Genomic DNA, 15324 nt, shown 5'->3' with positions numbered 1-15324 from the left:
GCACCAGTGTAGGAAAATAAGCAATATACTGCTGTGGACAGGGTCAGCAGCAAAATGCATTTAAGCCACATAAAAAATATCAATATCAGTTTAAATGCACAACATGTAAATTCTGCCACTAGGGGCCCCTCTAATAGTAAAACAATCACAAAAGACCTACATTGTGAAGTACCATGGGATCATGGGAATTGTTGTCTTCCTTGTTAAACAATTACAATTGCCAACGTAATATGACATGAAATCAAAAGTTTAATTCACATTAGTGTACGATGTATTCAGAATGTTTTTGGAATATTTATGTTTCCTCTTTACCTCGCCTTCAGACAGCCTTTTCTGAGGGGAAACTGCCATAAAATAAGCAAAATATTTCTCTCTCCAAAGCAACCAAACTCCTTTGGCAAGAACAGTCATTTCACCTCGCAGAACACAGGAGTTGCTGGTCTACAGGTGCCTTGATCAGTTATTTTGTTTGTGTTATTGTGTGACTTCGGTGAATCAGAACTAACCCTTTAAAAAGCAGCAGTCACACAGTAACAAACAAATTAACCAATCAAGGCACTGAAGGAGGAATATTTCATATCATTTTTGACGAATCTGATGACTTACCAGCAGTTAACAAGCTGCCATTGCTGCAGTGGGGTCTCCCTACAGTATGAGCGGGAATGAATGTGAGCTGACATAAGAAGTTTACAATTTTCTACTGTTTTTTTGTAATGGTACTTTTAACAGCAATGTCTAGGATGCCGTGAAGAACCTGTGCAGTTTGGCGGCTCCAACAGTCGTGTCAAATTTCAACTTTGGAAAAAACGGAATGCAAAATACACAAAGCCTTACTTCATGAAGAGTGTCGCTGTCTGATACCAGAGACTGTACAGAGATCCACTGAGTGTACAGAGGACCACCATGTCTCATAGTGGATGAAAAATATTAACAGAAAGGAAACTTGTTCCTGAAAATCTTCAATGCCTGATGAAAAATGTGAATTCATACATATTTTTGATATAAATTACTTTAACATTATCCATTTCTGGATCTTGTCACAACCAATATCTAACTACTGCGTTAAAAAAAACAGGGCCGCTGTTTAACATCCACACTGTCACCGTCAGCAGGCAACAGCAGACACGGTCACTAGAAAGGAACCCCAGACCTGTGAGATGTGTGAGAGTGAACCGAAAACATGAAAAATATTGCAAGAGTCCCTCAGATTTGGGGTTCCCTTCTAGACACAAACAGCAGACACTGGGGGTAACGGACACGACATGCCACCGCAGAAATGCTGACGCTGCAAGATGTCAGAACACACAAAGCGGTCGCTGGATTCATCTATATTGAGCAAATATGCAAACATGGTATCACAGTTACCATGTTTGCATAAACATTAAAATAGTAACATACCCAATACTTTATGTAAACCTGTGGAAATCTGATCAAATGTGCATTAAAATAAAAGATGCCATGTTGAATGGATTGATGGGTATATGCTGGACAGTTTTTTTTTAAAGCACTGTAATCAAACACAGTTTAACAACAATTACAAATTGAAATGGTGATACTAAGAGTTGTATTTGTTTCATCCCTTAAGTGATATTTGTCTTGTAAAGTTGCAGATTTCTATCAGAAAAGGCAACAAGGTAAAGCAGTTGAAATATTCTAAATATAGCGTACAATTAAACTGATAGGTGGGCCTTTTTTAGGAGGCTAAAATACATTTTGTTACTGACCCTGTCCACAGCTGTACATTAGCTTCCTACACCAGTACTCCTGCTGCTTCTCCAAACCAGAGGTGTGCCAACTGCATCTACTGTTGCTAATACACTGACTATGGATAATTAATACATATAACCACACTTAAAAAAGCCTGAACTTTCCCTTTAACACATCAGCAACAACAACAGCAAGAAACTAAAAAAAAAACTAAAGAAAATCAGACACATTTAGAGACGTTTCAACCAGCAGAGTGCAACACCAGTACCAGTCATCTCTTGGGGAAATGTGGATGATTTCTGTTCTCATTTCAAGGAGGGACAATCTCTCAAAACCTCAGCGCGCTCCTGAAACATCAACATTTTCAGTCGCGCCACTGCAAACATTTTCCTCTCTGGGAGGCGGCCGAAGCGCGAGACAGACCGATATTGTCCCCTGGACGCCGGGATGTTCTCTGAGATGGTGGGCAGCAATGGACAGAGGGGGAGCTGGGACCATTAGCCAGCTGTTCAGGACTCTTACAGTAGATCTATTCTCTCACCAACCCACCCATGAGCCATTACTCATTACTCACGCCTCTCACTCCTCCTCTGTTCCTCTCTGTCTCTCTGTCTCTGCCCCCCGTTGGTAATGTCACACAGAGGAAACATGGCAGAAAGAGAGAAACACACTGACAGGGGAAGATGAGCACGAGGAGAATGTGTGTCTGCAGAAGAGTAGGAGGGCAGAGGACGGACACACACATAACAGGACACGGGCAAACACACACACAGTGGAAGAGAGGGACTTTATATTACCATACACACAGACGTACACATACTCAGCTTAATGCGCAGAGTCAGGAGAGCCCACTCACAAAGTTAAAAGTTCAAAAGAGAGAAAAGACCTTTCAACACGATGATTTAGTCCTGATCACTTTAGAAAATAGTCCTGACAGGTGCCAACACCGATAGATCTCTGCTGCCTGGCTCCCTCATCCACACTGAGTGCTCATTATGCAAAGAGCTTTGGAGGCTGAGGTTAAATTCTGACTTCCAAGATTTTTTTTTTTTTTTAGACTTTAACTGAATCTGCTCTCGGACATTAGCATGTGACTTCCTGCTCCAAACAGAGGTTACAGGAAGTACCTGAAAGTTAAAAAACCTCACAGCTCTTATCTCTGCAGTGTTGCAGTGAGGCTGAACAGCTGGAACTGGTTCAGCATGATTTATATCACACAAAGATGGATGATATTTTTTCAGTCGATAATCAATAATTACCGGCTTCTCGCCGATACAGAGAAGATCCTCGATAATTTAACATTTTTCTATTTTAAAAAGAAGTTCATATAACCTCTAATTTCTGGACACCTGAAGAAAGATGGATAATTTAATATTCCACAGCTCTGATTGAACCAAATCTAACTGACATCATTATGAAAACAAAAACAAACAACACTTCAGACTCTTCAAATGTTCATTTAGGCTTAAGTATATTTTATATTTTTAAATATATATTTTGGGCCTGACTAATGTTGGATTTTTGGAGCCAAAGCTGATACCAATATCAGAGAGTAAAAAATAATTCTGATATTGATATAACAGCCAATGTTTTTAAGTAGAATAAAATATACAGAATATAGAATATAAACATTAAGACATATTCTTTCAATGATTCCTTTAAAGCGTGACAAAGATGTGTAATGGAGGCAGGATGTTTTACAGTTTAACAATAAAAGTTATTTCCCAAAATGAGATCAGGGCACTGAAACTGTGAATATCTGAACTATATTTTTAATGATTATAAATAATGATAAATAAAAAGCACAAATAGGGCAAAATACATGGACAACTATAAACAGTACTTAAACTGAATTAAGAATAAGGGTCAAAGATATGGACTATGAAGCTGACGAATAAAAACAATCAGCTTTACGTTCTGTTAAAAAAGATTTTATATAGGTACATATCACACAACATAGGCTGCTAACAATATAGATTGATTTTCTGTGACAGAACAATATCAGGCCGATAATATCGGTCGACTGATATGTATTTATCAGCCTCTGCTAAATTCAAATTAATGCTTTGACACAGTCTGTCAAGTCAGGTGTTATTATAGCCAATATTGGAAATAATTTAATTATTGGAATAATTGTGTTATTAGCGAATCATCGTGCATCATCACAGATACAGTGAGCAGAAGAAATAACTGATCTACAGTAGATATGGGGAATAATACTGGCCTTGTCCAGTGACATTTTGGAAGATGAAGACGGATAAAACTATAATGGACTGCATTCATTTCATTTGAATATTTTTGGAAGCATTACAATAAGATACAATTTTGTTTAAATGGCAAAATTGAGCTCCTAGGCCAATAGATGCATATCTCTTATTATATTCATTTACACCTTAGAAGAAGTGACTTAACCTGGCTGGAAAAAAGTCTCTTCAAATTAAAAGTTAAGAGAAATTAACACATTCTTGGTTTTATCAATATTATGCATGAAGTTCCACATCTTCTTAAATAATCAGCTAGAATCTGTTGTAGGAACACAACTGTCTCACTTTACCATTAAAGTCTTACTGTGAGTGAACTTTCCTCCACCTGACCAAACAGTGTGAGAGTAAAACAAACTCACCTGGAGAGGATTTTCCAGGATCTGAGCGTGGTGAGCCGGAGCGGGACTTACAGTGTGAAGAGTCTCATGTTGTTGAGAAGTTGTGTTCGCCATGTTTTCCTTATTCTTTACTAAGGAAAGAGGATTTGTGTGGATCGTAACTCCCGCTGTCTTCACATGTTTCTCCGCTGTTGTTCACCTCATCCCATCACACACACACACACACACACATCTGTCCCTGTCGCTTCAGCGGAAACTCAGAGGAAAAGTCCCCAAAGCTTGCGAGGCGGATCAGGAGTTTGTGCTTCCTTCATGGGCGGTCGGAAAAACGGACTTTTCAATTAACCACGTTTGTGCAGTGGTTGACTAAGTACTCATATATTTTACCCAAGTAACAGTAGCAGTATTACAGGGTAGAATTAGGATACTCTGTTGCGAGTAAAAGTACAAAAGTATTAGCAATAACTTTACTGAAAGTAGGCATACCAAAAGTATGTAGAATGGCCCATTTCAAAATTAAAATGTAATTTATTATTGTATCATAATTATTGATGCATTGATGTGTTCATCACTTTAATGTTGCAGAGCAGGAACCCATTTTAATTACTTTATATACTGCTGTTTAAGTTGTAAATTTCCAGTAAACTTTTATCTTAACCTATAATGGCCTAATACATGAGCTAGCACTGGGCACTGAGCCAATAAGTGTATTTAGTTACTTTCCACAATTGATGCAGCTGATTGAAGAGTTTTTTAAATTCTTTTTTCATCAAACAAGCTGATTCATTTTAATCCATCTGTCAAAAAATAAATAATCGAACACACTATAATACATAAAATCAGAAGTGTATGACATCACGAGGTGCACATGAAGGCATCACAAGAGAACAGGTGCGGATCCTGTTGCGCCTGTACAGAGCGCTGCAGGGCAGACAGACACACAAAGCTGTAATGAACTCATTTATTTGTTTGATACAACTCTTAAAGAAATACTCCGCACTTGAACGTGTTTTTTGAGTAATAAATTGAATAATATGACTGTGCTGTGTTGAAACGCAATAATAAATAATGCTAGTCACATTTCTTCCTACATTTATATATATTAAAACATGAGACTGGCAGATGACTTTTATTTTGACAAACCACCCACATTATATTATTTTATATTGTTCCTGGCAGTTTGTATAATTTTTTACATAAATTAAGACATTCCGACTAAAAAAACAAAACAAAACACAAATTTGTGCATTAAAAGTCACCAGAATGTAATGGAGGACCCCCAATTAATATGTGTCCTCCCCAATGCTGACATGAAACCCACGCCCTTGACTGCATGCACGGTTTTAAATTTTACTGAATTTTGCAAGGGCAGTGCTTACAAAGTGTCTTCTGGTTGGGATTTATTTATGTCATGAAATTTATATATATAAAAATCCTAAAATCAGCAGTGGGCGTCCCACCTCGATGAGCAGCTACTACCTCACTACTTCCACCTTGTTCTCCTCTCAGTCCCTTGCCTATTTTTTTTTTTTTGTTTTGTTTTGTTTAGTATTTTCTGAAAAAAGATGTAGGGGGTGGAGTCAAGTTCATACCTGGGGTGAGAGAGAGAAGCCCCCCAAGGCTTTTTGTTTAACAGTGCTGTGGTTGGTGTTAATCATGTCGCCCCCTGCTGGCCACATTCAGGATGACAGAGATATCTAGGTGACAACGTGTCTCGACAACACATCTGATTTAAAAGAGCCACATGAAGTCCCACTCGTCATTATGCTGATGATGTTCTCACCTACAGACAACAGGTGTGTGATTGTGTATGAATCTCCTCCTCATCATCATCATCGCTTTCAGAGGCCTCATCAGCAGCTGAAAAGGAGACTTTTAAAAATGGATCATCATAAAAAGCGGTCATGCAACCAAAGCGGGCCACATCAGGGGGACAGTATCTGATTTCCTTTCAGCGTGCGTCCAGCTGTGGGTGTGTTCCGGTCAAAGGGATGGACTGGGACGCATTGTTGTGTTGTCTTTTGTGGGATCTCACTGATCCGGCTTCCTCTCTGTGAACAGATGAATGATGAGGGCTTGTTTGTTCTGGTGTGCTCAACATAAACAAAATTATCATGTGCAGATGAGCCTGCTGCTTTCTTTCAAATACAAACAGCCTCTCCTGATGCACACACTGAAACACACACACACACACACACACACACACACACACACACACACACACACACACACACACACACACACTGGAATAAGGGCAACTCCTACATTTGTATTTCTACCACATAACTCCATTTCATATACAAAAGAAATTAGCATAATGATCTACATATAAAATGCATTTCAAACAGTCCTCAGACTGAAAAAACCCTCAGTTTGACAACATGTATTGATTACTACATCATGACATATGGAGACTCATTTTTCAGGTATGTTGTATATGTATAATTGTATATGCACGACAAACCTGTCAGCTATAAGTACGACTTTCACTGCAGTTTGAATGAACCATCTGGACTGCCGTGCCAGATGTTCTCATGCAGGTGCAGCTGTGGAAATCTAGACTGAGGCACAGATTCAGAGAAGGGAAGAACATTTGAGAAATGAGTGAAAAATGTTTATTAAAAAATATGTTTTCCCTCTTTCCTGTAGTGCTGTTTATCCCTCTAGACAGTTTTGGTGTGCGGTGCAGAGTTTCGGAGATGTCAACTGTAGAGATGGCTGCCTTCTCTCCAATATAATGTAAAACGTGTATTTCATTAGTAGCTGAAGTAATGTCATGTTCTGAATGAGTCTCGTTCAGTTTTCTGCTTCAGTGATTGCAGTTTACTTTTGTGGATTATAACAACTTGAAATTAGAGCGGTTCCCTCAACCTGTTATTCTTATTGTAATAAAAGTGCATCATTTGGGTTTCTCTTCTGCTGAGGTCAGACTACAAGATATTTTTGTCTGTTAAAATGCTCACTGTGTCCGATTAGGCGATTATGGCCTCATAGATTCTTGCTATGTCATGGCCAAGAGTCATGACGGACTACACGTTGCTCTCTGACCAATCATGGTTTGCAGTCGTTCACTGCGTTTGTGATGTCACCAGAAAAGACGCACTCACGACGGACTTCAAGGATCGTAAACAAACAAGCTGAAGCAACCAAAGTGGTGTGTGTGATACGGGCTAGCTTGTGCTCGGAAAACCCTTAAAACAGCTTGATGAACCTTTCATGTTTCACAGTTCCACCTTGTGACACCACTCCTCTTTCGCTTCACCATGTTTATTTGTGCGCAGATTCATCTCTTCCGACAGAACGCTGTCAGCCACGCTCTTACTGGTCAATGACACAGAAGCAACGCAACCCGTCAAGGGAGGTGAAAAAAAAATCAAACATGCTAGTCTTTCTGTTAGGACATTGTGCAGTGTCCTAGACGCAGCATCGGTTGTTGTCCATTATGGCACACTACACAGGATGAAACAATTGATTGTGACGGCTGATGCTCATTGATCGTTTCCGAACCCACCCAACAGTCTATGTCTTCCAGGTCAGGCTATAATCTGGCTGGAGATCACATAGTCTCAGCATTAGTGTTGTAGGTTTGGTGTCATGACATCCACATCTTTTCCAGATTTTTCCCCCTCAAGTTGGGTTCCCATATTTTCTTGGCAACTCAAAAAGAAGATTAAGTCTAATGCAAGACAAAATTATATTTTGTGAGCAAATAAAGTACCAAAGAACTATAATGTTAGGTTGTTAAGGAGCAATATTTTACTTCTGGGTAAAGCAAATAATTAAGTTGCAAAACTGGAAACTCTTAAATTGGTCCATTCTTTTTCAGTACAGACAGCACTCAGCTTGTGATGCTCAAAGTACCAAAAACTACATTTGAAAACCTCCAATAGTAATGTCTCTTTCCAGAAATCATGGCCCAGTTATTCAAGATAATCCACAGACCTTGTTATGAGCAGTTTCACGTAAGAATGACTTTCTTTCTAATACCTGTATCCCCTGTGAAACAGACTGTGGCTCAGGTAAAAAATAAATGGTTTGACATTGAAGTTGATGCGAAGAAAAAAAAAGAATAACAGACCAAAAGAAAAAGAGGGAAACAGGTGCAGAACAAGGAGCACCTGATCTATCGGCCCAAGATTAAAAAGGATAAAAAGATATTTACAGTTGCTGTGTTTTTTGTATTTAATGAGCACAATGAAAACAGAATAACATTCATAAAAATAATCAAATAATATTAATTATTATTTTCATAAATTGAATCATTTATATAGAAGAATTCATGCAGAAAACGCAACACAAAATGCTTAACACAAAACCTGATAATTATCATAGACATGTATGATGAAACAATATATATAAGGAAAATAAAAAGAAATAAAATTGAATTCAAACAGCAGCAGATAAAACTACCTTGAAAACACTCAAAACACTTCTATTAAAGCCTTTTTGATGAATGCAGTTTTTAATATGTCGGGTATTTAGATAAATATGCGTGTCAACATTTTTTAAGACAGCAAGGCCCTTATCATTTGTGCGCAAACATGGTCTGAGGCAGCTTAAAAATTATTTGAACAAATTCAGGTGGGCCTAAGCAAATACTGATGAATCTCTGATTTGTGCATCAAATGTTTGTACACACAGTTTGAGCACAAATTTGTGTCCACACTCAGCTGACTGGACTAATAAGCCCTGTTTCAACCATCCGCTGTTGCAAGTGTCCCCAGTCTACCCTACAGCATTGCACTGTATTGTGTCTTTTGTAGCATCTAATCATTGTGATTTCAGCATTAGGGCTGTCCTCACCCTGTGCTCATGTGTACAATTGCACTTTATTAAAACTGTGCAGCAGTTGGATGACCCTGAGGAGCGACATCGATTCGGATGAAAAAGACGGAGGTGAAAGGAGAGGTCAACAAGGGCTCGGTGCTACAAATCCTTTCATCCTCGGAGCAAGTTCTGAGTGCTAACACTAATCTGAAGGACACTGGTCCAGCTCGAACTGTCAAAACCACATGAAGCTGAAGCACAGAAATAAACTGCCAGCAGACATGTGATGCAGTCTGAGCAGACCTCCGTCTTTAGCTTATTGTTCCAATTATTGTCATGGAGCCGCCTCTGCATTTACTCTCTTAAAAATGAGGGTTCCAAGAGGGTTCTCCCTGAAGGGCTACTCAGAACCATTTGCTTCTGAAGAACTGAAGGGGTTAAATCTTTGTAAAACTATTTATTAAATTATGAAAATCTATGAAGAACTCTCTGTCATCAAGGGTTCTTTGTAGCATAACATAACAGGGTTCTCAATAGAACCCCCCTGGGTGGGTTCTAGATAAAACAATTGGAATGTATATAGGTTCCCAGTAGAACTTCCTGAATGTGTTCTGGATAAAACCTTTGAAAACTAAAGAGATTTTCGATAGAGTCCCGTTATTTGTTCTAGATAAAACCCTTGAAACCCAAAAGGGTTCTCAGTAGAACCCCATGGATAAAACTCATGGAATATAAGAAAGCTCCCAAAAGAACCCTGTCAGTCTGCCATAAATAAAAATCACGGAAACTAAAAAGGTTCTCGGTAGAACCAACTAAATGTGTTCTGGAAAGAACATATGGAAACTAAAAAGGTTCTCAGTAGAACTCTCTTGGTAGGTTCCTGATAAAACCCTTGGAATATGAAAAGATTCTTGGTAGAATCACTTGTGTGTGTTCTAAATAAAACCTATGGAAATTAAAAAGGTTCCTGGTAGAATCCCTTAAGTGTGTTCTGGATAAAACCCATGGAAACTAAAAAGGTTCTCAGTAAAGCCCCTTGAGTGTCTTCTAAATAAAAATCATGGAAAATAAAAAGGTTCTCGGTAGAACCAACCAGGTGTGTTCTGGATAGAACATATGGAAACTAAAAAGGTTCTCAGTAGAACCTTTTTATCTAGAACTTGGTGGGTTCTAGATAAAACCCTTGGAATATGAAAGGATTCTCAATTAAATCACTTGAGTGTGTTCTAAAGACAACCTACAGAAGCTAAAAAGGTTCTCAGTAGAACCCCCATGGTGGGTGGTACCCCTTCTGCAGGGAACTATTACATCATAGATGGGTTCTCACTCAGGAGGTTCTGGGTGAAACCTTTCACAGATGGTTCTAGTTATAGTCCTTTATGTTGGGGTCTAGGTAAAACTTATTTGTAGGTTCTACCAGGAAGCAAAAAGGGGGTCTCCTATGGGGACAATTCAAAGAACCTTTCTGGTTCTAGTTAGCACTTTTATTTCCAAGATTGTAGGTACCCTGTTGCTACAGTTACACATTATTGCTTGACTTCAGAGCCAATTAGTGCTCGTCATGTTGGACACACAGTCAGATGGACACACGGGTGTAATAATTTGTTAATATGTGATATGTATAATTACTGCACTGACACTCAGAGCTGGACACGTCTCCAGTCCCCATCTGTATTCACTCTGCTCCTGCCTGTCTGTGCTCTGTCCTGAGTCAGCTGCCTTTCTCTGCCATAATAATCAAGGCCCATTTGATGTGATTACTGTGGCGTGAAGGGGAAGAGGGGAGACGAATGAAAGCACATTTTATTTCACGTCGCAATAACATGACTAAACAGATTCCCCCTTTTTTTCTATTTCTGTAAATCTCTCTGGAGACCGCTGGTTCATCCATCAGCGCTGGCAGGGACTCACAGTGACTGACAGCTTTTGTCATGGATAGAGAGCCGTGGCATTCTCCCCCAGCGGTTCTGGAGTCCCCTGGCACTGCCTCAGATGACACCCTGACATCAAGGATGAGGCCAACATATTGGCGAACCTTGACCTCTCAAACGTCGGAGGAGGATTGGACTCAGGAAATATGAGAGATGGGAGGAAAGAGGAAAAGGGCTGGATATAAATTGTTAAGAGACACGCATAAAGCCTAGTGCGGGAGTGAGAAAGAAAGCGAGGGAAGGAGAGAGGAAGATAAAGGCAGCCGAGCAAAAGATAGGGAGCAGCAGATTTAGTCGACACAAAAAACTCCTACACACTCTCACTCGAGCCTCCACCTCAGGCTTTGAAGGAGAGAGAAGCTAGAGAGATAGACACATCCTCTTCTTACGTTCTCTCCTCTTCTCTGTCTCTTTCTCATGTTGTCTTCTCCATCCACACCTTCTCTATCCCGTCCTCTGTCTCTCTCACACACACTTTACTCAAAGTCTGAAGAAATTGTCATCTTGTCTCTAGGTGATAAATGGGCTGATTTATTGTCTCCTCTTGACCGTATGAGAATCATTATGGAATCTAAAATTCAAAAATCAAGGACTGGATGTATTAGAATGATTAAAAACTTTGTAATAGATTGGTCCCCTTATAGCTGTGAGCACTTCCTCATTGAGAAGCCTTTATTCTATAGCCCAGTCCACTGGCAGAGTCAGAGGAGAGGCAAAGGGGGCTATTGCCCCCCCTTGGTGCCCCTGTGTTTGAAAAATGCTGGAAAAGTGCCCTTTTTGATGCCCCTATGGTAGATAAAATGTAGATAAGTGTCCTTTTCGGTGCTCTTCTGTGGGACAAAATGGGAAAAAGTGCCTTCTAGGATGCCTTTCCACAGGATAAAACAGGATGAAGTGTCCTCTAGAGTGCCCTTGCAGTGGACAAAATGTGACTTGAAGAAAAAACAGCAAAGACTCCCGCACACTGTCTCGCTTTCTATTTTATTAAATATCTGACGTTTCAGTCCAAACGACCTTCATCAGGTATACAGGCGGCATACAAACATTTCTACATATATTTAAAGACAATGAATGCCTCCAATTTACAAAACATCCATCCATCAATAACAGATCATGGTCCCCACCCGTAGGTGGCATCGAAACATGTTCAATGCCACAAAAGTGGAGGGAAGCCACGTCATGTTTCATATCACTGAAATGAGCTGCCACCGGATATTCTCTGTCTTGTCGGTGGATCGCGCTCTTGTGTTCGCTTATTCTTTGTTTAAGTTTTCTGGTTGTTTTACCAATGTCACACAGGCAGCATAGTATATAAATGACATGAGTAATAAAACATGATAAAGTACCCCCGAGGGGATCTTTCCAGGGGACAAAATGGGAAAAAAGTGCTCTCCAGTGAGGTGTTCCACTGGACAAAACAAGAAAAAAGACCTTCTGTCTGTGTTAGTGGACAAAATCTGACAATGTGTCATATAGGCTGCAAGATAGTTGTATAAACCAGAGAGCTTCAGTCCACCACTGATGAAGTGCAATATAGGCTGTCCTACATAATAAAAAATGATTTGGTTAAATAGTTAAATAGTTCCTGTGTGATTTTATAACAGAGTTGTTGTACAATAAAACAATTTTAATCGAAACCAGGTATTGGAATTTTTTACCTTATATGCATGATGATTTTTGCTGCACTGGTGCCCCGTCACATAGAGCTGGTGCCCTTTTTATTTTCTTTGCCCCTGCCCCTCAGACAGCCTCAGCTCACCACTGCCCCAGTCTCAAAACACCCAGTCTGAAGTATCTTAAAAGTTCCTCTAGAAATCAACATGACTGAAATATACAGCAAAGCTTCAGTTTGTTCTGTGTGTGACCCAACTATTGCTATCATTCAGTTCAAAAGCTACACGGGCTTGTTCAGAAGGGCAAACACAACAGTTTGTTCCCTGTGATTTAAGGTCAGGTCTTGAAATTTGAGCCATAGATCATTTTAATACTGAGGACATTTTATTTCCTTTATCTACTGTTCAGCTGTTGGGGCTGGGACATGATGATAAAGCTGTCTATTATTTTATGATTAAATTTATACTGGCGTTCTGCAAAAGACTCCATCAAAAGATATGAGATATGAATCAAAGCCTGCCAGGAGTGTGCAGAATCTAAATGATGCTGATTTCAAATGCAGGAGGTATTTTATGTGATCAAAAAAGGTTCAGAATGCAATTTTTTTGTCAGTTTCTGCATCATTTCAGTAAGTAGGTGACTGAATTGCGGTTCAGTAGAAAAGGTGAATAAGTAACTGAGACCTCTAATTGCTTTCAACATTATATTGTTACTTGCAACATGAAAAGTTACTAGGTAAGTTCACTCAAGAATTGTTCTTAAGCACAATTTTGAGGTGTATTACACTTGAGTATTTCCATTTAAAGTCACTTTTTATTCAGCTACAGTTTAAACGGGAAATATTATATTTTATCTTACTGCTAACTACTACTACTAACATGTGACTACATTTCTTTAGCAGCTTATTGTTACCAGCTACTTTTAACATTAAGATTTTGCATCGAAAGACCAGTGTGCAGGATCTAGTGACATGTAGCGGAGAGTTTGCAGATTGCATGTCAGTCTGCTCTTTCAAGCATATAAGGAAAAACTGCAGTGGCTGCAAAAAAAAGACATGCAGTCTCTAGAGCCATTATTACATCTTTTCTGTGCTACTGTAGGTACTGTGTAACATGGTGGCCTCTATAGAGGGGGGCCCGTGTCCACTGTAAATAAAAACAGCTCATTCTAAGGTAACAAAAACACAACAATTCTTATTTTCAGGTGATTATACACTAATGAAAACAAACATGAATATTGTATTCCATTTCTGCCATATTTTGACAAAAAATCTCAGTAAATCTCACACATTGGACCTTTAAAATGGCAAAATAACATGATAAAGGACAATGCATTGTTATCTCAACTGTAAATGTGTGTATGAGTAAGTGAGTGTGTGTGTGCGTGATCACTGGAACTACAGCTTGTTCACATTTGCAACTGTATGTTGAAGGAAAAAACGTGTATATTCTTTTTTAATCACTTTTCTATCTTTTTTTTTTTATTCCAGAGGCATTCTTTTCATGTTATCTCATTCACGTGAACATGATATCTCAAGAAAGCCTTTTTTATAAAATTGGTACAAATGTTAATTTGGACTCAAAGATGATTGGATGTTGATTAGATTTTGTAACTCAGAGGTCAAAGTCCAAGGTTACAGAGACCACACTAAACACATTTTTGGCCATAACTCAAGAATTCATATGCTAATTATGACAAAATTACACACAAATATCTAAAAGGATAAAATTATGAAGTGTTGATATTTTATATCCCAAAGGTCAAAGATCAACTTCACTGTGACATCATAATGTTTAAGTCTCTATCAGTCCTCTGTCAGTCCTCTGCAAAAATAGTCTCTACAGAGGACAGCTTGTTTTTCACTGGAAATTTTTCACTGGAATCACACATGTATAGTTTGAGTCTTCAATACAGACATTATAGTCTGGACAGACATGGATATTGTGATGACCCTGTTCAGTCTGCCTGCCTGTGTCTCACTGTCTCTCTCTTGCAGTTACTGGGAGTTGGCTGGTAGGCGGGGCTGAGAGGGAGTGCCTGCTGGCACCTGCCCTTGTGGGTGGGGCCTGCAGAGGTTATAAAGGACCACCCTTTTGGTCACACACTCCCTCTCTCAGCTGAGCCTGCTGCAGCCTCCTCAGACTGTACTTTGTTTGGTCTGTTGCACGTTACTACACACTATACACCATGCTTACACCCATCCATACACTCCTAACATGACTGATAACTTTCCTACAAACACATCCCATAAGTTATTTACTTTGTTTATTTGATTTGAGTTAAATAAATCAACTTTGATAGTCATACCTGTGTGTGGCCTCCCTTTTTGTTGCTGGCCTTGAGCCAGTTCGTAACAATATAAACTGTAACTTGACTGGTAGGTGGAGACAAACAACTGTGAGGCAGTAATTCTATTTTCTGTTTTATTCGACCATTGACAGCTGACTTCTCTCTCTTTTTAAACAACCGCTAGGGGCCATAAGTCATCGAGTTTGAAATGTTGTTTCAGCTCGGGACAATGTATGAGGAGATCATGTTTATGTTGGTGGAACTTTATAAGATGGTGGAGTCTGTTAAGTTCCTGGGTGCCACCATCACCAGCGACCTCAAATGGAAGAAAGTCATCAAGAGAGCACAGCAGAGGATGTTCTTCCTCTCCAAAGGTCCGTACCCAGCTCTACAGAGCCACCATTGAAAGTGTCC

The 15324-nt window shown here is 39.4% G+C and overlaps 1 protein-coding gene across 1 annotated transcript in view; it reads right to left on the bottom strand.

The window, feature by feature from the left end:
- Positions 1-4596, bottom strand: part of nipal2 (NIPA like domain containing 2) — a 56453-nt gene extending 51857 nt beyond the window's left edge. The window contains exon 1 of the mRNA XM_084725938.1: positions 4331-4596. Within this exon, the coding sequence (XP_084582064.1) occupies positions 4331-4423 (93 nt within the window). The 5' untranslated portion in view covers positions 4424-4596. The remainder of the gene's footprint in view (positions 1-4330) is intronic.
- Positions 4597-15324: the final 10728 nt, after the last annotated feature.

The sequence above is a fragment of the Lutjanus erythropterus genome, chromosome 9, assembly GCF_056507025.1.
Source record: "Lutjanus erythropterus isolate fLutEry1 chromosome 9, fLutEry1.hap2, whole genome shotgun sequence".
NCBI classification, from domain to species: domain Eukaryota; kingdom Metazoa; phylum Chordata; class Actinopteri; order Lutjaniformes; family Lutjanidae; genus Lutjanus; species Lutjanus erythropterus.
Note: the sequence above shows the minus strand (reverse complement) of the source record. Positions and strands in the feature narration are given on the sequence as shown.